At 46.9% G+C, this 26,592-nt stretch overlaps 1 protein-coding gene across 31 annotated transcripts in view; it reads right to left on the bottom strand.

Annotated features, from left to right (window-relative positions):
- Positions 1 to 26,408, bottom strand: part of CAMTA1 (calmodulin binding transcription activator 1) — a 761,376-nt gene extending 734,968 nt beyond the window's left edge. For 29 of the 31 annotated variants that reach the window (XR_008426389.2, XR_008426384.2, XR_008426376.2 and 26 more), the window contains exon 1: positions 26,274 to 26,407. Coding sequence is in view for 13 of the 31 variants with exons in the window: in XM_053920463.2 (XP_053776438.1) it covers positions 26,274 to 26,318 (45 nt within the window). In the remaining 18 variants the exon portion in view is untranslated. Of the gene's footprint in view, positions 1 to 26,273 lie in introns of all 31 variants that reach the window. The other 2 variants (XM_053920471.2, XM_053920469.2) reach the window with 2 other exon arrangements.
- Between the last annotated feature and the right edge of the window lie 184 nt (positions 26,409 to 26,592).

The following is a 26,592-nucleotide window of genomic DNA, read 5'->3' as shown; positions in this document are numbered from 1 at the left end:
TTTAACTTAATCAGTAATGGAGACTAGTGATTGGCAACCCGTGGCAGCATCTGTAGAAACAACCTAAGAACTACGGACAAAGCTCAGAATCGACGCACCCTTTGGGAATTCAACACGTTGCTCCCCGTGACGATGAGCGTGAAATGATGAAAGCACATTATGAACACTGGCCCATGGAAAGCCAGCAGTACTGCCCTCACGTAACGAGTGCAAGAGCCGCCAGCAACAGCTTTCTAACCACATTAATGCAACACCTCATCTCAACATGGCTTCTGAATTGGAACTTGAAATTTTATGATGTTAAAAAGAATGTCTTACATTCAAGGCTTAACATTTTCTGGTTTCCTGTTACCAAAAAAAGGTAGCATGATTTTACCACTTATCAAGACATCTTAATGGCATTAACATCAAAAGTTTTACAGATCACTAATGTGCAGTAGGACACACTAATTAATGGCTTTTGGGGGGAGGGGAGGACTATTATACCTGACGTCAAAATCTGATGATAGGTAAATCCGTGGTAAAATATACCAAATAACAAATCAGAAAGATTAAACACCCAAAATAACACGTAACAGAAATATCACAACCAACCAGCCATGACCTCCCCACACAGCACTGGCATAATAAAGTCGTAATGGTTTAATCCAACGAGGATGGAGACTCAGACGAGGGCAGAGTGAAATCAAACATCATTCTATCTGCAGGAAAAAAACGGCTCACAAAACAGGTAAGCCAAAAAACCACAAGGCAACTTACATAAGAAACAGCTACCTCCAGTCAAATGCCCAGGGGCCAGACTCTGAGGGAGGCCCTTCCTCTGGACCTCTTGAGACCTGTTTCCCACACAGACAGGAGAAGGCCCCTGAGCCGATGGTCTGCAGAGCTGGAGCCCTGCACCCCAGCTCCACCCGCCCAGCTGAGGAGTCTGGGCAAACGGCTCACCTCTCTGCCCACAGAACCATGAGGAGGGGAAAAGCACAAGATCAATGTCAGGGAGGGATGGTTCAAGCCTTCCCAGGCCTCCCTGGCTGCCTCTGACCTCCAACTCCAACCTCTGGCCCTTTGGGCACCTTCCTCCCACTGCCCACAGCCACAGTAGCCTCTCATAAGACACATGCCTCTTTATTATAACCCCTTCCACCAGTTCTTCAAACAGCAACAAGCACCTAACATGTGCCAGACACTGTCCTAGGAGCTGGGACCCAGCAGTCAGCAAGACAGACAAAAGTCCTTCCTTCCCTTGCTGGGTGCCTGCCGGGGGGAGGAGGAACAGGGAGATAAACGGCTGTGAAGGAGAGAAAATGGGGTGGTGTGTGCAGGTGAAACACCAGGTAGGGGCAGCCCTGTGCGGGAGAGGGGCTGCATACCTGGAGCACCAAAAAACGGGGCTTCTCTCACTGAGCAGCTGCGTGGCTCTCAGCTGGACTCACAGTAGTCATCGGGGAGACTTTTCACATTCTGATGCCCAGGCTGCATTCCTGACCATTAGGTCAGAGCGTGTGGCGATGGAGCCCAGGCATCAGGACCTCTTAAAGGTTCCCAAGTGATCTCAAGATGTACCCAAGGATGGGAGCCTTGTGTGACTCAGGGCAACTCTCGAACTTTCCCAGTTTACTCCGGAGGAAAATGGGAGGCTGACCTCGAGCAGTGTGGCTCCACCTTCAGTGCGCATGCGGGTCACCTGAGGATCCGGCTAAGAGGCAGGTTCTGACTCACAGGTCTCAGTGGGGCCTGCGCTGTGCCCCACGCATGATGTGGGGCCACACCTCGAGTGTCAGGAACTAGATGATCCAGAAGATCAGGAATTTGACCCCAAAAGACCCGTCCAGGCCCTTCTTTTGCCTCTGTAACTTTCTAAGTAAACTTTCTCTTATAAAATAAATATACAAAAAGATCCTTTCAGTCCTATCATTCCTTGACTGCACAATTCCATGAATTCCTAAACAGATGAAGTAAGTACTTCTGTCTGATAACACAAACTGTAATAGAAAACTGTGCCGGACTATCCCAGCAAGGTAATTGAAAGAAACTATAGGGATGGCTAACTATTACAGTGTCCAGTGGCTCTGGAAGCGGTCAAGAGGGGAACAACAGACGCTCTATAAAACGGATCCCCTGCCTTCAGAAAGTACACCACAAGTCAGAGGTAACACTGAAACAAAGGGAACGAAGAAGTAACACACGACTTATCGCAGGCAAACGTGAGGGGTGGGTGGTAGCAGTACGGAACTCGGGAAGCTACCCGTGTACCAAACACAGAGTCTTTGGAGACACAGAATGTTCTATTCATTTTTGTCTCCCTTTGGGATGTTGCGCACAGCCACATTCCTTATGTATGTGTATAGTCTGGGGCTGGAATGAAACAAAATGCTATGTAATAAGAAGTGATTACAGGCTTTTGAACAGAGAAGTAGCATGATGAAAACTGTATTTACAGTGCTTTGAAATAAGGACTGAGAACATTTAAGTCTCCATAGAGACCTTTTAAAGCTAACTGAGGACGCACAGGGCTTATTAAATCAAAGACGGAGAGAGGCCACACTGAACGCAGTAAACCACTTGTATTAATTAGAAGTGATGCATTGAAAACAACTTCCTCAGAAACTTTACCATGACAGACACTGACTCTTAAAACTCACCGGTCAGTACATATTACATAACACACACAACCCAACTGGAGCAGAGTCCGAAATCCTGAGCCCCTTCACTACACTCGCCAGTCCTGCGGAGCATCCCAGGAGTCAAGCCTGGATCGGGGAGGGAGGCTGAGTCTCATGGCTCAAATACCATCAATATTTACTTCTTGCCTGTGCAAAGTCCCAAACAGGTGTGCCCAACCACCAGCAAGTCCTCCTCCAGGCAGCAGCTCAGGCAAGGGCACTCCCTCCCTCCCGTGGCAGGAGCCCTCCTGGGTCACCGGGACCTTCTGCACTGGCCAGCAGGGAGGGGAAGGGCACAGACAACCGTGCATGGAAGGTTTTATGGGCCAGGCCCGGAAGTGGCCCACTTCTCTGCTCTCTGCTCCACTGGCTCAAATGTGGCCACAAAGCCACACCTAATTGCAAGGGAGGCTGGGAAATGCAGTCTGGCTCCGTGCCCAGGAAGAGACGACGGAGTTCACGATCAGGTCTCTGCCACAGTGCCATTTGTCATTGTTTTTTTTTTTAATTACAGAAGAGTCATTCCTTTCAGAAATGTCTTCTGTTAACCTACAACTCCACCTTTATTCCTAAAGCCATTCAGCACCTAAAACCAATCTAGTAGTTTTTCTTCTCTGATAAAGTATTTTTCTAACATAGTCAAAAGAAGACTGTACCAAGGGCATGCTTAAAGAGATGTCTGGCTTTCCGTTCTGGTATCTCAGGTACTTAATGGCTGGCTAATAATAGAAGCTCAAGTATTGTTTTAAATTCATGACATTCCCAGAAGTGTATGGAAAGAAAAAAGACTGGCCCCATTGCTTGCCTTGGTGACGACGGTGAGATTCACTGAAGGCCATTAGCCATCTTAAGAACCCCTCTCCTTCTCTGAAGGCCACCTGAGTTGCCTGGCACCCATCCTCTGGTCCCTAAACAATTAAGCAATAAGACAAAAGCTAACTTAGAACCCACTAAAAACTGAGTGCGTAAAAATACTCACCAGTGCTCACAGATACCAACAGAACACAGACTCATCTTTGTGGTGAGAGTACAGGCCTGCCAGACCAGAAGGGGCCCAGGCTCTGCCCCAGGGCACACCCTGGAGACCCTCCAGAGAACCAGGCTATCGACCTCTGAGCAGGGAAGACAAGCATGCACTCCTGAACAGAAGTTACTGTATCGTTTTTTTCTGAACCACAAAAGGTTAGTGGAGGGAACAATATGTGATACAGTACTAAAATATTTTCTGCTCACATATTACCTCTTTTCAAGAAGTTTAAAATATACAGTAAGTGCTACTGTAAAAACCCTTGCAACATTTCTACGGGATAAAGACAAAATTAAAGCGCATACCCAAGTTAAAGGGGAAGTCCGACCGGTGGCTGACTCCACGCTGTGAAGGCCAGCTAGTAAAGAAGGCAAGGGGTGGCCTCTAAGGTATTCAGGGCACAAACCATTCTAGGCTCTCAAATTGAGTTCAACACCTAGAATTGAGTTCAAAAGCAAACAAGTAGCTAAAACAGACCACAAAACTGCTGAAATTCCAAGAGGCTTACAGAGGAATTAATGCTACAATATTTCAAGCCTGATTTATGACCTGAGAAATCACATTAATTGATTCACTATTACCAGATTCATGTAAAGCATATTTAAAGTGATTTCAGAATGAAAAAAATTATTCTTTCTAGATATGAATCACAGTATCATCAGAACTTTCATAAATTTAATTTAGCTACAAAACCAGAATACTCAGTACTCTGAAAATAATCAAAGAGCACTTATTAATGTCCACATTTGTACCAATACATTCCAGTAGGGCATGTTCAGAAAAAAGCCACACAGAATTTAAAATGTCATTGTTTTAGTAGCACTTTTCATTACTAGTACTAATGACAATAATATTTTTAATTCCTCAAAGACAGAGCATGTGAAACACCAACAAAACCAACCCAACGAAGAGGCACTCCACCTGATGTTACTGCAACAGGCATGTGCCCACAGAAACTCCTGCTGTGGTCCCACGGGCAACAGCGTGGACTTCATGCAATCCCTAGAAAAGGAGACATCAAGGCACGTGGGGATAGACTCATGCTAAGGGCACAGCCAGGAAGGAGCAGAGTGAGAGCCAGGAGCAGGCCCCCCAAACCCCTGTGCCGATTCCACAAGAACACAGGCCCTCTCCCAGCACACCGATGCTTCCCAGAGGCAACAACGCAGACATATGGGCAGGAAAAGTACCCCAACTGCTCTGCCAGAGAAGCCCAGCACCAAGAAGACACTGAGGAGCCTCAAAGGCTATCTAGTGATTTGAGCTGGACTCCCATCCTGAAGGCAGGCAAGCACAGACCTCCTGCATACACCCAGGTGTCCAGCCGGTGAAAGAATTTCCCTTGCTTCTCTAACACTTTTTGGTCCACGAACCACAGACTGACTACCCGTCACCCACCGCTACTTACTACTGCCCAAAAAACTAAAAGCTCATCAAAGCTAAAGGAGAGAATGGCACTGATTCTCACAACAGAGCAATGAGGCATGCACCGAGAGAATGGCAGCCACGCTCCCCAAGTAGAACTTGGCTCCATGGGAACCTCACCTACTCCACGCACAGCCAGAACCAGCAAGGAAGCCAAGATGCACTTTGAGGCCAGAGAGGTCTTTACAAAGTCCAGCCACTAAAGCTCACACACTTCACTAAGAGGACTCCCAACCCACATTCCTGGCCTGATTACTACTAAACAACTCACAGTTCTAATCAGCTTAATTATCAGGGTGCCAAGCCCAGAAAAGATCAGAAGCAACAAATCAGAGGGAAAAGAATAGCTAGAAAGTGACAGAGGGGGAGAAGCAAAGGTGTGACAAGGAATAGCAAGGACAGATTGAAAAAAGAAAAAAAGAAACAAACAATAAAAACTGGATAAAAGTCCTTGAAAGGTACAGCAGTTTGGGGTCATTTATCATGAAAGCAAACAGTCTACTCAAAAGACCCTCAAAGTATCACAGTATTAGATAAAGGCCAGTTCAATAACTCAGTACCATGCAGCGAACCCGAGTGAACAAGGGACGTGGACCTCGACGTCCGCATGTTCTACTGAACGCCAGCAAAGGAGCGCAGTTATCGCCATTTGTCTGCACATCACTTTACGTCCTGTAACACACCTCCACGTGAACTACCTGACTTGACCCTCAACGCCCTCCTAAGACATGCAGTGCGGACACCTCCACTAGCCAGGAATGTGCTGTAAATCACTCAGCTTCCGCAAGGCAAAGAGCTTACCAGTGGCAATTACTACAGCCAGCTAACTCGTCTCGCAGGAGAGGCACCTGTCCCCCTTGTTGGGGTGGAGACGGCAGGGAAGGAAGGCTTCCTGAGGGAGGTCACCAACACCAACAAGGCTGTATCTAAACCTTCCCTGCAACTCCACCCCCCAAATTTCCCTCTCTGAAAGTTCCCATCCTGCCATCTGCAACCCCTGAGGCCTCTTTCAGAAGAACTGTTCTAGTGCCTTCTAGGGCCAGCATCCCTCCTTACTTGTGGACAAGCTTCATGGTGGGCCACCTGTGATCACGAGCTCTGAGTCAGCAAGCAGCTTGGTCAGACACCCTCCCCTTCAGAGTGTGCCAGAGCTAGTGACTTGCTCCTGACAACAGAATGTGGCACAGGTGAGGAGACTCCTTCCCCAATCAGGAGACACTGATCGTACTTCTGCCTTGCTAGCAGACTCCCTTGCTGGCTCTGATGAGGCAAGCTGCCACGCTGGAGAAGCCCACATGGCAAGGAAGTGAGGGTGGCCAACAGCCCACCAGATGGAATCCTTCATTTTATGGGAGCTTGGCCAAGCATCCTTCCCCAGTCCAGCCTTCAAATGAAACCGAGCCCAACCAACCCCCGCAGGCTCGTGAGCCTGAAGCAGCAGACCTAGCAAAGCCCTGCGTGAACTCCTGACCCACAGGGTCAGATGACAAACGTGTCCTGCTCTAAGTCACTGAGTTTGTGGTGACTTGTTACCGCAGCGATAGGCAACTAACACGCCCACAGTCCACCAGGTCCCAGGGATTTCTTTTCTCAACTTGGACTTGGTCAGTCATTTCACCATCAGCTTTACTAGCACGCTGTATTTACCACAAAACCCTTGAAAGAATTATCTACCTTCCTGCTACCTCTCTCATGCTCTCCACTCACTACCAAATTGACAAAATCATTACCTTTTTCGTAGTCTTCATTTTATTCAAGCTCTGCAGCATTACAGCTAATAAATTCCTTACAGCCCTCTGCACTGAGCATCGCTGACTTTACGCTTCTGTTCTGTTACTTCTCTGACCGTTCTTTCTCAGTTCCCACTGTTGCTCCCCGCTCTGGTGGCATTTAAATGAAAGCAAGGCCGAAAACTGAAAGCCTGCACGGCGCCCCGGCACAATCAGAGTCTGAAAGCACTGAGCATGGCTGCTGGTTAGAGAGGGAGCTGGAGAGGTGGGCGTGTGGCCCTTCTCAGCACCTTCACAGGGAACTGACTTTTACCCAATCAATGCCACTTGTCTGCACCCGTGCACCTGGAATTCCAGCCGCTCCCTATGCCTTCCCGGCTCCATGCCTTTGCTCTGCTTTCCTCTGCATGGGTGGAATTTCTTCGCCAACCTGTCAGTGATGCCAGGTCAAATTCCATATCCTTCAAGAAGGCTTCCCAGTTCCTCCCAGAGCTTCCTTCCAGCGTGCGTATGAGCAGCCTGGAACCCGTCACATCCACGTCTGCTCCCCTGCATGTGGGAGGCTTCCAGAGTAGGTAGGAACTGAAGTGCCTCTTACTCTCAAAAAGTAGGGAAAATGTTCAGGAAAATATTCAATCTACCAAAATTGCATTCCCAAGAAACCAACCATGGGAAATCACACAAAAAATAATTATTTTAAAATTATACGAATACAATCTAATAGAATCAATCAAAAACCTAGATTTCTGTGTTTTCATATATATGTTTTACCTATCTCTAAATAAAAACAGGCACACACTGCCTTTAATAAGATTAAAAAACAGTAAGTAAATAAACTCAGAAATGTTGAGTTACTTGCTTAAAGTCACAAGGCACTTAAGGGGCAGAGTGAAGACCAGAGTCAAATCTTGAGATGCTCTTTCTCAAAAAGAATAAACAGCCAGAATATAATCGGAGTATCCCCACGCATCTCACTAACCAGCTCATCCAATTAAATGGAACTTCTTTCCCTCATTTTTCCCACAATTAATTCCCATTTTCCTTCATAGCTTAACTCAAGAATCCTCCAGCAGCCTCTCAGGCTAGTCAAATCCCTTTATGACACACTGTTCTTCCCCTCATAGCACTTCCATCAGTCGTCCCAGCACTGTGCAAGCTGTAGTCACATGGCGCTCTGATTAACGTCAGTTTCCCCATTAGCTCCGTGAGGAGAGGGACTGTGTCCTTCTCTGTGCCTGGCACTTCATTACTAGTTGTTGAGTAAATGAACTGACTTGAGAGTGTAACAGTAACTGATACTCACATGGCCCCCACAGGACTACAAGATCCTAAAACATCTGACACCTCCAATAACAATAATGACGACGACGATTATATAAATTTTTTAATGTCAGTTTTGTTGTAACACATTCTGAGTCTTTGATAATTAAATGGTCACATAAGATATCTGTTAATTCTCTACTAATCAGAACAAGTGTTAACCAGAATACCACATTTTTTTATAAACATTCAGGACATCAGCAAACTTTCGCATCAGAGAACACATTACCAAAAGAAGCCAACCTACAGGCTGTAGGAATTAGCTACGTGCTCTCTTGCAATATGGAAAGTCCAATTCCAGCCTATCAGTGAATCACAGTGCCTCACCAAAGCAGCCTCCAGTAGGAATGAATTAAAACAATGATTTTTTTAAGGCAAGAAGTTTGAGTGGTGCTTGAGTCAGCCAGTAGTTCCCAAGCAAATAGTAGATCCATAAAGAGGCTTTAGACTCCTGAAATTGATCTACAAAACATAATCCCTATCAATATCGAAACTGCCTATTTTGTAGAAATCGACAAGCTGATCCTAATACTCATGTGGAAATTCAAGGGACTTAGAACGGTCGAGTCTAAAAAAGGAGAACCAAGATGGCGGCGTAGGTAGACACACTGCGCCTCCTCGCACAACCAGAACTGACAGAGAATCGTATGGCAAGGGGGTCCGACACCAAGGAAATAAAAAATAAACATTCATCTAGACCGGTAAGAGGGGTGGAGACGGGCATCGGGGTGGAGAGGACTCGCGTGGCTGTGGCAGGACCGAGACTGGCGGAGTGTGGGACGAACAGCGCAGGCAGTCCGAGCACTAGCAGACCCTGCGACCACACATTCGCGCACAGATAAACCGAGAGGACCGGACTCAGAGTGGCGGAGAGCGGGGCAGGCAGAGTGCGGGTAGCATACCGCAGCCCCACATTCGAACATAGATAAACCTGACGAACGGTGGGGAGCGAAGCAGAGCACACAACCCAGGGCTACAGCCTGGGGAAATAAAGCCTCAAACCTTTGATTGAAAACGCCCGTGGGGGTTGGGGCGGCAGCAGGAGAGACTCCCAGCCTCGAGGGAGAGGTGGTTGGAGAGACCCACAGGGGCCTAGAGTGTGCACAAGCCCACCCACTGGGGAACCAGCACCAGAGGGGCCCAGTTTGATTGTGGGTATCAGAGTGAAAGATTGAAATCCGGAGGAGAGTGAAGCGGGCGCCACTGCTCCCTCTGGGCCCCTCCCCCACGTACAGCGTCACAGCACAGCAACCAGCGTTACCCCGCCCCGGTGAACACCTAAGGCTCCGCCCCTTAAAGTAACAGACGTGCCAAGACAAAAAAAAAAAAAAGAAAAGAAAAAAATAAATGGCCCAAATGACAGAACACTTCAAAGCTCCAGAAAAAATACAACTAAGCGAGGAAGAGATAGCTAACCTATCGGATGCGCAGTTCAAAGCACTGGTTATCAATATGCTCACAGAATTGGTTGAATCTGTTCGAAAAGTAGATGAAAAAATGAAGCCTATGCTGAGAGAAACAAAGGAAAATGTACAGGGAACCAATAGTGATGCGAAGGAAACTGGGACTCAAATCAATGGTGAGGACCAGAAGGAAGAAACAAACATCCAACCAGAAAAGAATGAAGAAGCAAGAATTCGGAAAAATGAGGAGAGGCTTAGGAACCTCCAGGACATCTTGAAACGTTCCAACATCCGAATTATAGGGGTGCCAGAAGGAGAAGAGGAAGAACAAAAAATTGAAAACTTATTTGAACAAATAATGAAGGAGAATTTCCCTCATCTGGCAAAGGAAACAGACTTCCAGGAAGTCCAGGAAGCTCAGAGAGTCCCAAAGAAGCTAGACCCAAGGAGGAACACACCAAGGCACATCATAATTACATTACCCAAGATTAAATGCAAGGACCTACATCCAAGATTACCGTATCCAGCAAAGCTATCATTTAGAATGGGAGGGAAGATAAAGTGCTTCTCAGATAAGGTCAAGTTAAAGGAGTTCATCATCACCAAGCCCTTATTATATGAAATGTTAAAAGGAGTTACCTAAGAAAAAGAAGATAAAAAGTAGGAACAGTAAAAATGACAGCAAACTCACAGTTATTAATGACCACACCTAAAACCAAAAGAAAACTAAGCAAACAACTAGAACTGAAACAGAACCACAGAAATGGAGATCACATGGAGGGTTGTCAATAGGGGAGTGGGAGGGGGAGAGGGGGGAATGGTACAGAGAATAAGTAGCATAAATGGTAGGTAGAAAATAGACAGGGGGAGGGTAAGAATAGTGTAGGAAATGTAGAAGCCAAAGAACTTATATACATGACCCATGGACATAAACTATAGGGGGGGAATGTGGGAGGGAGGGGGTGGGCAGGATGGAGTGGAGTTGGGGGGGGGGAATGGGACAACTGTAATAGCATAATCAATAATATATTTTTAAAATCTGAAAAAAAAAGAGTCTTAAAAAAAAACAAGAATAGAGTTGGAGGACAGACACCTCCCGATCTCCAAACTCACCACAAAACTACAGTAATCAGGACAGTGTGGTGCTGGCACGGGGACAGCTGTAGAGACCAACCGATTAGAACTGAGACTCCACACATTATGTTCACCTGTGTGACAAAGGCACCAAGGAACTCCACAGGCAAAGGACGGTCTTTTCTACAAATGGTGCCGGGACAACTAGATAGCCCCATGCAAAAGAGAATGAGGCAAAAGCTAAAACCATAGAAATTGTTTTTAAAAAAACATGGCTATAAATCCTCATAGCCTTAGATTAGACAACGGATTCTTCCGAGATCAAGCAAGATGGAGCTGTGAAGTGTGATGTAGCCACAGACAACGGTTTCTTAATGGTGGCACCAAAAGCATAAGCAACAAAAGAAAACACAAATAAACTGAACTTGAAAACTTCTGTGCTTCAAAAGACATTATCAAGAAAGTGAAAAGACAGCCCACAGAACGGGAGAAAATATTTGCAAATCATCTCTCTGATAAGGCATTTATATCCAGAATGTATAAAGAATGCCTACAAGGAGCAACCACTTTGAAAAACAGTTTGGCAGCTCCCCCATTAAACACTGAGTTACCATATGACCCAGCAATTCCAATGCTAGGTGTACACCCAGTAGAACTGAAAACATATGTTCACGCAAAAACAGGGACACAATGTTCACAGCAGCATTATTCATAATAGCCAGGAAGTGAAAATAATTCAAATGTCCATCAACTGATGAATAAATAAGTAAAATGTGTATCTATACAGTAGAGCACTGTTTCACTATAAAAAGTAATAAGTAACATGTGTATCTATACGGTAGAGCACTGTTTCACTATAAAAAGAGTGAAGTTCTGACAGATGCTACAACATGGAATGGATAAACCTTGAAAACATTACGCTAAAATTAAGAAGCCAGTCACAAAAGGCCACATATTGTAAGAGTCCAGTTATGTAATATTTCCAGAACAGGCAAACCTATAAAGACAGAAAAGATTACTGATTGCCAAGAGCTTGGAAGAAGGGACAATGGCTACTAGTAGACAGAGGTTTCTTTCTGGAGTGAAGATGTTCTGGAATTAGATAGTGGGCAGAGTTGTCTAACTGTGTAAATATATTAAATACCACTGAGTTATATATTTTAAAAGAATGAATTTTATGGTATATGAATTACATCTCAATAATGTTGTTATTTAAAAAGGAATCAAATCCCTTAAGTACTAAAAACTTCTTTGATGGTTATGTTTTTTATTTTGTATCCTCACCCAAGGACATTTTTTCATGGCTTTTAAGAACGGGGGTGGGGAGGGAAAGACCAAAACATCAACTGCTTGCCTCTCCTAGGGTCTCTGACCAGGGATCCAACCCACAACCCCTCCAGTGTACAGGATGACGGTCCAACCAACTGGGCCACACAGGCCAGGGCAGGCGGCTGTGTTGTTGGCATTGTAAACATTACATGCTTCCCTCTTCTGGTGAGCAGGACACACTAAGTGTTGCTTCTCTGAACATATCCAAGGTCATCACCACGAGACATCAGTGACTAAGCAGCTGTGCGTTCAGGAGATTCAGTGGTGTACAGGTTATTAGCCTTACTCAGTGCCTCCAAGCTGCTGCTCTCAGCCCCCCACCTGTCTACTGTAACTCTGTTTCCTCCTCTGCCATGAGAAATCAAGGAAAAACAGGGATGAGAGCCAGGAAGGGGAGGCCAAGGAGAAGTCAGACCAGTGTGCACACCAGTGGCCACACAGGCATAAACAGGGGCGGTTTTCTGTGTTTTTGCCCATACTCCCTTTTCCAAGGCAACGTCTTTCTTTCTTACTTTGGATGCCCATCCCCAGCCTTTCAGGTTTAGTGGGCTACAACAAGGGAACAGCAAGGAAGCCCACCCAAGTTTCCAAACTGTGAGAAACCTCAGGTGACAGTGACGTTGCCCAAAGGGCCCGAGAACCCGCCCAGGACAGAGCTGGCACAGACCAGTGTGACCTCGTACCCCTGCCTGCTTCACCACCGCTCAGAGTGGAAGCCTGGGGACAGCTGACCTACTGGCTGATGATGCCTGGCCTCACATGTGTAGCTACAGCGGACAGGTTCTCTGCAGAAAGTTTCCCCACTACAGCAACTGAACATAAGAAATCCATTTGGAAGTTAATATTCTTCCTTTTACATGTTTGATAGAACAGTTTGAGGGCCCAGGACCCCCTGCTAAAGTCTCTTTCTTACACAATCTTTCACCCTAAGCCCCTCGAAACAATCAGCAGGCAAACAGATCCTCACCAGCTCTCCTTAGCACTGACTGGAACAGGGTGAACACCAGACCTATGGAAACAAAGCAAAGCAGACTGGCTGAAGGTCCATCTTGAGTATTTTAAATACGAGCCTTAGAGACCAGCATCGATGACAGTGAGCACAGGAATGGAGTCGGACATGCAGGAGCCACAGCTGGGCCAGGGCAGGTCACGGTGACATGTGATTATGGGGGAGCAAGGAAGCTCCACGTACATGGAGAAATCTGGTCTGGGAGGAGAAATGCAGAATGGCAGAGATGGAGTCCCCCAGAAGAGACCCCAGCCTAGTCTGGGGCTCCAGGGAAAGACCCTCCTCCAGACTGGGAGGCTGAGACCGCTTCTGCTCTTCTTACACAAATACCGCCTCCACCAAACCTCACCTGAAGGTTTGCATCCCTTCCATCAAAACTGCCCCAACTACACGCAGCAGGGCCTCGGAGCCTGCTCACCACCTTGTGTGAGACAGACGCAGGCGGAAGGGGAAGGGAACAAGAGACAGGTGGTGGCGGGGAGGGGAATTTTGACACTTTATTTAAGGCACAACCTCCCTCTTGGGGTAATGAAAGTATTGCCATATAGTTACTGTTAGGACCTTGTTGCAATTTTTCTCATTAGATTTTGAATCCACTTGGAGTCTGTTTTTTAACTGTGGTAAAGCGTTTGTAACAGAAACTTACCATTCTCACCCTTTGGGAGTACACAAAGTCGTGGCATTAAGGACATTCACGTTGCTGTGCACCGTCACCACTAACCACTGCTTATTTTTAAAAGCACTCTGAAAATCACGACTTTCATTCTTATTAACACACTAGTGTGTTGCTTTTTCACTGAGTGACAAGGGCAAAGAGCCTCGTCAGAGGTGGGACTGTGAAGAAGGCAGCAGAGAGCATCCACAACAACTTGGAGTGGCACCAGAACAGCTAAACTCATCCTCAATCCCTCTAGACACAGCTACAGAGGCTGGAGATGAGAAATACCTGGAGAGGGCAGATAACGGCTGTCAAGGCCATTCGGCCCAGGCAGAACTGTTGCCACTATCGCCAGATTTGCACCAGAACACACCCGTACAGGCAGCACAGGCCAGATGCAGAACAATCAGATTCAGTAGAGAAAGACTGATGTTCCTCGCCTCCCAGGACACCCGGAATAAATCTCTGGGCCTTGAATTTAGTCAAGTAACCTATGATCAATTTCTGGAGGACCCCGAGGAAGAAAGACAAGTACTTCAAAATGCTGAGTACCCACTCACCACCTTCTGCCTGTCATACTTTCCTTTTAAGCTCAACAGCCTCTATCAATAAAACTAAACGAAGAGACTTGTATCAGAAGCATTGTCAAAGCAAATAATTCAGCCAGCACCTTTCATAATGGCAGAGACGGAAAGGATCAGGCAGAGAACCTTGGCAAGAACACCGGGAACATTAACTTGCCCCTCAGTAGCTTTAAATATGAACAAAACTTTCCAAAAAAATAAATTATATTCAAAGCCTCTCCAAACGCCAGGCTTGTAGCAGCCCAGGGAGTACACCCAAGTGAAGACCCTACGCGATCAATCACAGCAGACCCACTGAAACTCCCCACGTTTCTTAATAGGAAATTAGTTACTGAATTACTAGCAATCGATACATTTTAGTAACAGTAATATTCATCAACTCCAGGGAAAAAAACTCAATACACATAAATAATACAACCTTAAACATAAAAAGTCTGGGGTTAGCAGACACTTTTCCATCTGTAATTGTATGTTATGTAAGTGTATTTTTCCAAAACTATGAATGCTCATCCACACCAGAATAAAGAGTTTAAATGTGTCACAGGGAATAACTAAGCAGAATGAACATTCTGTGCTGTGCATCTTTTCAACAACTTTGACGAATTTTTACATTTTTTTAGGTAAATACCCGTGACGTGTCAGCCCTGAAAAACCAGGCACTCTGACGGCCACCGGAAGGAGGCCCTGCGGTGACCACAGTGCGAACCCTCCTCCACAGCCCAAGCCCACACAGTCGTACTCGGCCTGAGGCAGGTGCTGCACAAGAAGACAGACGACTTGTGTGGGACATCAGCGAAGCCAGCTACGAAGCACGGTTCTGGACAGCCAACTTCACGTTCTTGTGACCCTGAACCTGGATGGGCAGGGCTTCGGAGGCCATCGCTAGCACAACCCCTTACCAACCAATGAATCCCCTCACCTTATTACCCATGACTCCCTGTGTGGGCGGCCAGGTCTGGGGACAGCAGGTGAGAGGCACTGCCAGAACCAAGAGTACTGGAGTGGGGTCTGGTAAGGAGCAGGCTGCGGGGGCCAAGGCAAGGGGCTCCAGCACCTGGCCTCCACAGTGGAGAAGGGACAGCGGGAAATCACACCTAGCTGAGGTCCTCAGCCCCGGTCCCAAGTGCTCCTGGAGACTGAAGGAGAAGCACCCAGGCTGGGGACCACAGGGGCTTGGTCAAGAGGCCACGTGGGCAAGCTAAGCCTTCTCGGCCAGAGGACTCACCCGGCGGTGTTTGGTTCGGGCAAGACAAAACAAGGTGCTGACTACAGCTGGCTTCCCAGGATTCTGAATCTGGTATCAAAAACCCCAAACTTGCCATGAACCCTAGCGATGCGTGCTTTTAAAGTCAGGGAGTGCTTGCAGACACCCTCCGCCATTAAATGGGCCTTCCTTCCTTATTCACAATCAGAATCCCTCCTAGAAGTTGTATTTGAATAATTTTGAAATGATCCGGTTCTTAGAGAAAGTAATAAATGTCATTTACGTCATCTTCAAATGCTTATTCACGTCTCCGAGCTCTGATGTGTCCTTCTTAGAGCACCTACCAAAAGGAAAGCGCCAAGTAACGCGCCACATAGGTCTGCTCCCCGCCGGGCAAAGGGGTCCAACCTGAAGGAGCACAAAGTCCTCACTTCCCTGAGGCTGGGACGAGCCAGTACCGCTGAGTTGTCATGAGCCCAGAAGTCATTCTAGTACTAACGCTGGGTGTCAATCAAAATGGTTGCAGCTTGAATCACCTACTCTCACCATAAATTGTAACTGAGCTACAATGATTTCGAACTAGAACACATTCTGAATAGAAACATTGAAATGTTTCTTGGCAATTAAATATACAGAAAGTCAACAAACCCCCAAGAAAGCAGAGAAAATGAACTTCTGGAAAGCTCACCATTCATCAACTACAGGAGGCTCGGCAGAGGCCACACTCAGCCCTGCAGAGGAAAACTCCACAGAAGACTGCTTCTAGCAAGGCTCTCACGCAGCGATGAGCTCCAAGCAGTGCCATCCCTGGAGAAGAAACCAGAGTCAACAGCTCCACGAACGCACGGCCTAGGGGAGACAAAACCCACCTCCAACACAAGGCCCGCTCTGCCACCTCCAGAATAACAACTACGACACGCGGAAAACATCAGTATCAAGCAAAGCCATTTAAAACATTTCAAGAGCAACACAGACAGCCCCCGCGAAAGTCCAAATGCATCCAAAAGTAATCTGAGTAGAAGCTAATTTAATCTCCAGGCCCAAGCTCTCTGGAATAAAGCAGAACGCTCCAATTTAGTCAAATTACCACAGAAATGCTCCTTTATAACAAAGAAGCTACCGCCTAGCCCTCTGAACTTAACAGGAGCACCAAAAGGTGGTATTGGTATGTTCACGACACAGCTCAACCCACAAAACCATGAGATAATTAAACGGACTGTTTTTAGGTTTCAATCTATCTCACCAGAAACCCTGTCCACACTGCACTGATGTGACCAACACGAGCAACTGTAACCCCATCGACACAACCCCAGCATCGTATCTTTTGTTTTACCTTTTATCTCTGATTTATGGGCTGACTGATGGTAAACTGATTTGTGCAATGTGCCAGAGGCAGCTCAGGAATACGAAACAAGAAAAGAGACTTAGAAAAATCAAATTCATGAATGGGCATGCGGACGTCATAGTTCAGCTCCCAGTAGAGCTCAGGGCAGCGTGAAGACATTGTGTCTTTGGGGATGTTAAGTCATCAGTCATGTATTTACTAAAGGAGATAAAACAAAAAGGAAAAAAAAAAAGCCCTGCTCAGACCAAGGGAAGGGGGAAAAAAGAGAACGAGATAAAAGCTGTATTAACAACCTTTTCCCTAAACCAAAGATGAAAAATATACTAAGTATATGCCACAAACAAACATAACTTTTAAACCATGGAGCTATTTCATATTATTGTTAAAACTATTTTTAAAGATATGATTAGCTGCCACTAAATCAGCAGAAAACAGTCCCCTGACCAAACACGGGCCACCACGTGTATTCTTTCAGAAAACAGTGCACAACGTACCCGGTTTCCGTTCTCCACTCGAAACTGCCTGGCACTGACACTCGATCCCTGATTTTAAGCAATTCTGAATATAACAGCATGGGGCTCACGACCTCCGGCAAGCTACTGGAATCTTTCTGTGAGAGGGAAAAAATGCTTTTATCTAATGATGTAGTATGAACTAATAAAAAAGATTATAAAAATTTGATTTACTTACAACTATTAAAAGCGGCTCATGGTATGGGTTACTCCCATTTTTCATCTCTTGGCAGAACTAAAAATACAGCCAATAATACAAACTTCTGTAAAGTTTAAGCATAAGTTACTAAAGTCCTTTTATTCAGGACACCTAAATAACTGACTTCTAGATTCCTAATGTTTCCCAGGAAATGTAAGATTATTCCTCTCGTAGAAAATAAGTGGCCCTCAGATCCTTGGTGACGTCTCCAAAGCACACAACCACAAGGACATAATCTCTTCCTTACCATTCAGGCGGCTTAAAATAGCCATTCTCCCAAAATAAGTTTTTTTAAAGTTTAATAAAAAATTTTGCCAATTTTGCCAAAGATCTGAAAAAAAAAAGACCTTATTAAGTTAAAATGCAAACAGACCAGTTTAATCTCTAAATCTAAAATGTTAAAAGAGATCAGCTCCCATTTCCACCACAAATATCTTTGATAGAACATCACTACCCCCTTGTGGATTCGCAATAAAAAATCCTTATCTTCAATCTCCACTTCTTAATGTTTCATTCTGCTGAACTTCCATTAGAGTTTACATTTTCTTCACTGAGAAGGGTGATTTTATTTCAATTACTTTTTAAAAAGAGAAAAAACACTTAACATTTTAAAATAACCGATCCCGTCAACTTCTTTATCTTCTAAGCATCCCCATTTGGGGGACTGTTCTTTGTACGACAGGAATAGTTGCCGATTTCAACAGGGTATGCACATCAACACTCCATTTTTCCTTAGAACGTCTGAATTGACACTTCCAATCATCACTTTGAGATTATTTTTAACGATAAATGGGTAATTTCTTCACTATTGCATCTTTCTTCTTCTATTTGATAATTTCACACTCTGTACCAATTTCTTTTTATCTCTTCCAAATGGTTTGATATCCAAATGCCCCAGAAAACCAATGGCGCACATACATCCTCAGAAACAACTTTTCAGACAAGGACTAAAAGCCAAATCTAAGTTTTAAAAAGATTAATTCTTGATTGTATTACTATACCTTCAAAAATGCTTCCTAGCATTTTAAATCAACCCTGATGAAGAAAAAAAAAAAACAAACCTATTTTTCAAAACTAGAAGGAAAGGCTTTGTTTTTTTCTTTCCTTTTTTTTTTTTTATTTTAAACTGCAGGAGTACTTCTGCTTGTTGTATCATTCTAATATAACACACACATACATGCTGTCAAATGTCCGGTGTAAAACCAGGTGAAATAAACTTAACTATCTGGGGCCTTCTCACTTGTCACAGCTACCACATTTAGCAGCAAGGATGCATCATCTCCATGATCACGCACAGGCTGCAGAGAGGCAGCCTCCGAGTTCTGACTGTCAGCCTGCACTCCTGGGAACGAGGTCCCATTTCCTCACAGGTGTTGAACAGGAAAGGAGAGACACAGTTATCTACTATTGTTAGGAAAAGCCAAATTCCAGTATTCATTCTACCAGTTAGGTGGGAACAAAGGACGAAAAATGATCTACTTCGCAAGTGTTTTTAAGAGACTAAATACATAATCTTACCTGCGGTAACTGATAAGGAAAAAATGGAAGAGACAATGCCTGGTCTGTTCAACACTGGAGCACTCTGTGTTCCAAAAGGCTTCTCACACATCAACCACCGAGGACCATAGGTCCGCAGCTGGTGGCTGCGCCGCAGAGCACTCAGAGCCGGCCTTCCAGTTCACTCTGTTGGGGTTTTGATAGGACTGTTGTTTTTGGACATTTTTCTTTGTTTGAGAAAGCAGGGAGGAATTTTAGATGACACCAGGAAGTGAGATTAGTGGTGAGAGGAATGCCACTTAGTCTCCAGGTGCTAACAGGTTTAAAACTATCAGGAACTCGGTCCCAAACATTTCTTCCAAGGAAGGCTACTGTGGGCCCTTGAAACTACAAGCCCACCCTGGCGAGGGCAGAGGGGATCGCTGCCCCAAACCTGCACAGCTCCCTCGCAGCTACCCTCTGCTAACAGTCTCGGGAAGGGATACAGTTCGTGACCGAGAGGCCTGAAAAAATAAAGCAAAATGAGACTGCACTTCGGCCAATGGGCAAAGGACTTGTGTATAAGAGAGCATGAAACCCAACCAGGGAGAAAAAACATGGGGTAAACACAGGAGAATCATTTTTAAAATACCTCTGCTCGTTCCATCTTATGATATGTCAATCAGTTGAAAGTAAATGAACGCTCCTCTGAAAAAGAGAGTGAAGAGGGAAGCAGTGTGGCTGACACTTGGCCTCTGTTTGCGGTGGGGTGCATAATGTTTCTTTTCCAGTCCAGGGTAATGAGCTAAAAAATGCTCAGGAAGCATTACCAATCTTTACACAAGGAGGCCCATGACCTTCTACAAGCAATGGCGTTCAGAGCAGAAAGATGCAATACAACCTTAGAAACACACAGCCAGCATACTGATAGGAAAAAAGAAAACCATGTTTTACTTTGCCCCACAGTGTAAAAAACTGGGACTGCTGTCCAGTGTGAATATATACAGAAGGACACTCTCCTTACAAATACGTGACAAGCGTCACTGCATGGAAGACCACCAACGTGTGCACCAGCCCCTCTTTCTAGGACAGACAGCAATACATCCTAACACAGGACCGACGCGTACATCCCCTGCTAGCACAAAACACAGGGATCCAATAGCACCTGATCGATCCATCTATACCCTGAACCTGGCTAGGCAGGTATTCCGAAGAAAGAAAGAGGAAAAGCCAGATTACCACTATGATCTGGAAACAGAGTGAAAGACTGTGTCCTCTCATTCATGTTATCTGGACAGGGAAGTAGAGAGCAAGAACACTCCTCACTCAAACACACAGAGACTGGAGACAGTCCTGTAACAGGCAAAATCCCGTTAGAAGACCCCACACGTCCTTCTGAATGAAGGCCCCAAATGAGTAGTATACTTGTTGGCTGTGCCCAAAGAAATTTACCAGTATCGAGCCAAAGAGACAGAAGGAAGACTAAACGCAGCAAAAACAAATTTCCAAAATCCTACACGGGGAGGCCCAGCTGCCTGAAGGACACACGGTTTCACCGGGGACACTATTCTGTTACAAATACTCCTCCCACCCCTTGCCTTGTGGCTTAATCCCCATTCCATCCCCTACCCTCCAGGAACCAAGAAGTAACACTACTGCCCACTACAGGACAAAAGGAACGGGGGGCCCTCTTCCCTGGATGATAAAGGATACAGCCGAGCTACAAATACTGTTTTATAATAATGATGGCAATAAAAAAGCCTCTTTACCTGGGAGACCAAAGTAGGACTGAAGTCACCTAGAACCTCAGAAAAAGGGCCCTGTAAGTGATTCTACAAGGCACACAACATTTTAGGAAATGATCTGTTCAAATGGCAATACAAAAGAAACACATGTTGCCTGTCACCACAAAAAACACTCAGTCACATGTGCACGTGAATGAAGGACCGCCAAACCACAGACGACAACAAGCCTCAGCGAGAGTCCTTCTTACGAGGGAGACACTAGCAGTAGTGGTTTCTAGAGACGTAGAAGGAAACCTGATTTAACACAGAACGAAAGGAGAAAGTGCATTTCAGGTCAATTCTTTACTATTATTACCATCATTGTATATACCACACCTACATCTAAAAATAATCTGAGCCTATGTACAAAAAAAAAAGACAAGACACATATAACAGTACCATTAAAAGCAGACAGAATTGAGTCGCACAATAAACAAAAGCAAAGATGCTCACATCAGACCCCGGCCTCAGAACGGTCACCAGCACTGTGCCCTGGCTGGCGTGGCTCAGTGCACTGCGTGCCGGCCCCCAAACCGCACCGTCTCCAGTTCCACTGCCAGCCAGGGCCAGGAGCAACCGATGGATGTTTCTCTCTCACGCCGATGTTTTTCTCCCTCCCTCCCTCCCTCCCCCTCTCTTTAAAAATAAATAAAATCTTTTCAAAATTATTTTTAAAAAAGAATAGTCATCAAAATTAGCATTAAATTTAGATATATTTCCCAGCAGCGAAAATGTAACAGAAGCTCATTTAGTTGTTATTTTCTGATACTATGAAACATACCATATAATAGTAAGAAAAAATTATCTCCCTACCACCTCCTTCTGTAAAGGATGCACCTGATTTGGGGTTCTATACAATACTCAGTGTGCTGCTGTTCAAATGTCAAACAGGCATTCCAGCCAACCACATACCTGAATGACCTCACAGTTATGCCTAGACATTTAAAAAGAAGGTTGACTTTACTTTCCTACACACACACTGGCACACAGTCTGAGGGAAAGCTGCCAGATCTCTCCTGGTGTGCCCTCCACCCTCTCTACATCCCCACTCCTGTAGGGCTGGGGGAAAGCTTGGCGGAATAGTACACTATTAGAGTACACTTTTGTAAGATGATAATCCAAACAATTAAATTCAGAAAAGGATTCCCTACAAAAACATAGAAAAAGACAAGCACAAGATACACTGAAGTGTCATCCGTATCAGAAGACGAACAAGACCCGATGGTCTCCAGCACAGTCATGGAGCACCCCGATCCGCGCTCGTCCTCGCAGAAGCTCTGGAGTGGCATGCGCTCGGTGATGGAATGTGGATGTAAAAACAACTTCCCTCCGAAATCACAGAGTCAAGGGCCCCACAAAGGAGGCAACAGGCACAAGGAGGGAAAGGAAGAGAACATGAGGGTCACCTGCTGTCGCTTCTTCAGAAGGAAACTGGAAAGAAGTACAACTGCACACGAAGAGGTCTCTCCCCCAAACCTCAGGAAGTGGGAGACACAGAGCGGCCCAAAGGGGTGAGGACGGCGCGGGAAACAACGCGGAGCCCCACCACGGCCCCTCACAGTCAGGTCAGACAGAGTCATGATCCCACCAGCACAGGGGCCACGCCCCACATAAACAGAGAACCAAAATAGTGCCAGCTGACCCCAAAGAATAGGCTATTTTAGGGGGGAAACTAAAGAAATGGAAAAAAGCAGACAAGCAGGATATATAAATATGTCTCAAAGAGCAAGCTAAAGCAACCCTCGCTTTTTGAAAAGGAAATTCTGACCCAATCAGATCGCAAGTAGAGGTTGCTGTGACCACATCAACATTCCGAACCCACTGAAGGACAAAATGGAGAAACCCAACATTTCCCAGAGGTAGGATGTCAGATCTTCAAGACGACAAGGGAAGTCCCGAGGTCACCCAACCTTGTCCAAAAAGCTGGGGGCTTGGGTGTCAAGGGGACGAGACAGTGATGGAGGTCAATAGAATCGATGTAGCCTGACTAGCTGCAAGAAAACACATCACACTGGAAGAGCAGGAGGAAAGTGATCTCCAGTACTCTATGGGGACAGGTGACGCGAGAGCACAATAGCATTACACTCAAGAGAAAGAGCCTGACTTTACACACTAACCTCAGGTGTGTTCTTCTGACCTTTACCATTTCCTGACACTGCCCATTGGAATGAGCACCCGATTAGCATGGACACTCCCAAGGCATCGCTGGGATGGAGCCAGGCAGGCAAGGATGCCCAGCAGGAGGGGTGCCTCTGCAGGGAAAACACCAACATCTACAGCAGGTTGTCGCCTCTTGTTTTCCAAGGGTGAGTAATACTACAACCTAAAATATACAATTCCATCGAGCTGAGAATAGACACAGACAGAATAAAAAATAGGAAAACTTTTTTAAAAACCACAGAAAAGAAAATTGAGGTCAAAAGTGCTACTTTGAGGCGGTGGATATCATGCTCACTAGATAACTCAATATTAAATGAAGGGCAAAGTCTGCAGGTCAGCCTTAGCTGACCAGTCCTCCAGATAACCCTGTCTCCTTACTCGGTAACCCAGGTGGAGAGTCTCCTTGCTAGAAAAGCGCTTAGAGGTCCAAATGCATCCTGGCTGGTGTGGCTCAGTGGATCGAGTGCTGGCCTGCAAACCCAAAGGTCGCCAGTTCAATTCCCAGTCAGGGCACATGCCTGGGTTGCAGACCAGATCCCCAGGTGGGGGCCTAAGAGAGGCAACAGATCGATGTTTATCTTGTACAACGATGTTTCTCTCACTCTCTTTCTCCCTCCCCTCCTCTCTAAAAAAAATAAATAAATAAAATCTACAAAAAAAAAAAAAAAAAGTGCAAATCCTTCTGAGTCCAATAGAGCTTGCTGGGGAGGATGAAGCTCCAAACTCAGCCTGTCAAAAAGTAAGTGACAGCAGCTAACAACCATTCCAAGTTTTGTGAGGGAAGGAAGTGCGGGGACCAGAGGAGATTCACATCATTGCCCCTGCCCCAGAGTCAAGGGCAATCAGACAAATACACAGAACGTGACACTCAGGAAAAACCTGGAGAACAATTCCTCCCACCCTGTCATGAAGTGTCACAGGCCCTCCCAAGGGTACCTTTTCCTAATGTTCACAACCTCTCTCGATTATTTAAATGGCCAAAATAAAACAGCGACATATTTATGGCCGTTCACTTCTAGTTCTGTCACAGAAACACATATTCTTCTCACCCACTCCTCATTTGCCCCAAATACATGAAAAGCTCTTCCCCCTACACGACAGGAAAGAAATGAAGATGAGCACTTTTAACCCTATGAAGAACCAAGCTGAGAATACCGCCCCTCGATCCAGAATGCCTAAGTTTTGGTGAGCTTTGGCAAGCCCTCTACACTTTGTGTGAACGTTCAGGATGTCATTCCGCTTATTCAGTACCGTGCGAATGACAAATGAAAGAACAGTAAGAACTGGCCATTTATCAATGAGCCTTCCGATTCTCCTAAGCCTGAAGAGTTACCGACAACAGTGAGATATATATATACGTGTGTGTGTGTGTGTATGCATGTATCTCAAAGTGCCCACATACACCCAAAATGTATAGATAGTCATCTAACCCTCGCAAATTTCTGCACATACGTAAGGGATGTGATTTCATCTATGAATACAATCCTACATGTGTGTCTATATAAACATATGCACAGCATCATGATAATCTTTTTTGCCAAAAGAGAATCGAACAGCCAAAAATAGTAAGCATCCAAATTTCCCCTTCACCTGAAAGTTACTACATCAAAAGAAATGTTTGGATCCCACAAGGGACAGCGCCAGGGCCACGGAAGGTTCTAGTACAAGGAGCACACTAGCAACCCCTTCCCGAAAGGCACGTGGGCGACATGGGTGTCTACACTCCCTTTTCTGGATGGAAAGGCATATGGCTTCTTCTTACCCAGCCAACATGAATACAATTTAAGAAAATTAGAAAAAGTCAAGGTAACAGGCTCACTAAATATGGCTGACTGGGAAACAGAAGCCATAAGGAGGATATGAGTTCTCCTAAAAAAGAAATGGGAAGTTTATTTCCAGGGAAGGTTCAAAGACTCTTGAATGTAGGGTGTACAGAGTCTGGTTCTTCCTGCAAAGAAGACAGTAACTGGAACACCAAAAAACAAGGGCCCGTGCCCCTTCTTCCTGCGGGGTAGTGTCAACTGGTGAACGCTGCCACCACCTAGGAGGAGAAAGTAAACTGGAAGCAAAATGATAACCTGGTTTTCCTCAGACACCAGAGTAACTATCGTGGTCCCGCCTTACTCCAGTAGGAGGCACAATGGAAGCCCTGCCCTACATCTGATGGGGCACCCACCCTCACCCAGACAAGAAGTCCGAGGAGAAAGAACATGTTAAGGCAGACAAACAAACGGGGAAGGGAGCCCTGAAATGTTCAGTTTCTCCAGAAAGAAAAAAAAGGGCAACTTAAAGGGTAATCAGGAAATGAGCTCACCCTAACCCAAGAAAGTGTGCAGAGAGTATGCATAATCTGTACGAAGTATCTGCTTTCCCATCTAGAAATGACTTCAGCACTGCACAGACCCCCCACTAACCACTGGGTGAGGGAAGAAGAACATGGGTAGCCCGAGTCCCCTTGTGCTGGCAAAAGGGTCAATAGATGGTGTGCAAAGGCCCCAAAAGAGTCCACGAAAGATGAGGATGAGACAGACCCCTGTGCCAAAGAAGGATCAGGGTCACAGAAGGTAAAGGGCAAGGGAGTATGGAGATCCTCACTTGCCATAGAAACGGAGACCCCACCCTCCTAGCGGCAAGGGGTGCAAGGGCAAGAGTAGGATGCGAAAGATTGCTAGGGGTGGGGATGCTGCGCAGGCCCCCTCCCAGGAAGGGGAGGGGGAGGGGTCACACGAGGCCCGTCTGACCGGGGACGCTCAGCAGGACGGGGTCCCCCTGGTGGGGAGAAGCGCGGGGACCCCGCGGGCTCTGGGAGGCGCCCACGGGGCTGGAGGGTGATGCTGGACAGAGTCCGCCTGGCCCTGCCGCTCCAGAGCCAGCGGCGGCACGGGTGAGCGCCGGCCGTGCCCCGACGGGGACTGGCCCGGGGCAGTGGGGCGCGGGGCCGAAGGGGGCCCGAGGCGGATAAACTTTCCGCCCCGCGGCCCCCACCAGGCCGGCGCGGGGGGCGGGAGGCGGGGGCCGCGCCACGGGCCCGGGAGCGGCGGGGATGCCCGGTCCGGGTGGGGGAGGCGCCGGCCCTCCCTCGGCCGGCTCCTCCTCCTCACTGGGCCCGGCCCCCGCCCTCCGGCCCCCCGCCCCTCCGGCCCCAGCCCGCCCCCGGGTGGGGGTGTGCGGCGCCGCGCTCCACCGCCCCGCGAGTCACCTCAGGACCGGCCGCGCTCCGCCCCCCACCCGCCACCCCCTCCCCGACTGGGGCGCCCGCCGCCGCCGCGCCCCCGCGCTCCCTCCCGGCGCCGCCGATGCCCGGGATGTCCGGCGGGGCCGGGTCCCGCCGCCCGCCGCGCCGCCCCCGGCCCTCATGCTCCAGCTCTTACCTTCCGGCTTGTTTTCGGCAGCCATTTCCCCTCCGCGCGCCACATCCTCCTCCTCCTCGCGACCGGGACCCCGAGCGCGCGCCTCGTACCGCCGCCGCCGCCGGCCCAGCCACCCCGCCGCCGCCGCGCACCCGCCCTGGCCCCGCCCCGCGGCCCACGCACTGCGCCTGTTGGGCTGCTCAGCTGCCACTCATCGTTCCCACCACCAATCGCCCCCCACCAGGGGTCTCACTACTCTCCGGGAGGAGCGTCCTATTCATCTGACCCATTGGCTAGTCACCACCCAACGGAGTGAAAGGATTGGTCAAGGGTCAACGCC

Source organism: Desmodus rotundus, chromosome 3, assembly GCF_022682495.2.
Source record: "Desmodus rotundus isolate HL8 chromosome 3, HLdesRot8A.1, whole genome shotgun sequence".
Taxonomy (NCBI): Eukaryota; Metazoa; Chordata; class Mammalia; order Chiroptera; family Phyllostomidae; genus Desmodus; species Desmodus rotundus.
The sequence above is the reverse complement of the archived record's forward strand: the minus strand, read 5'-3'. Positions and strand labels throughout refer to the sequence as shown.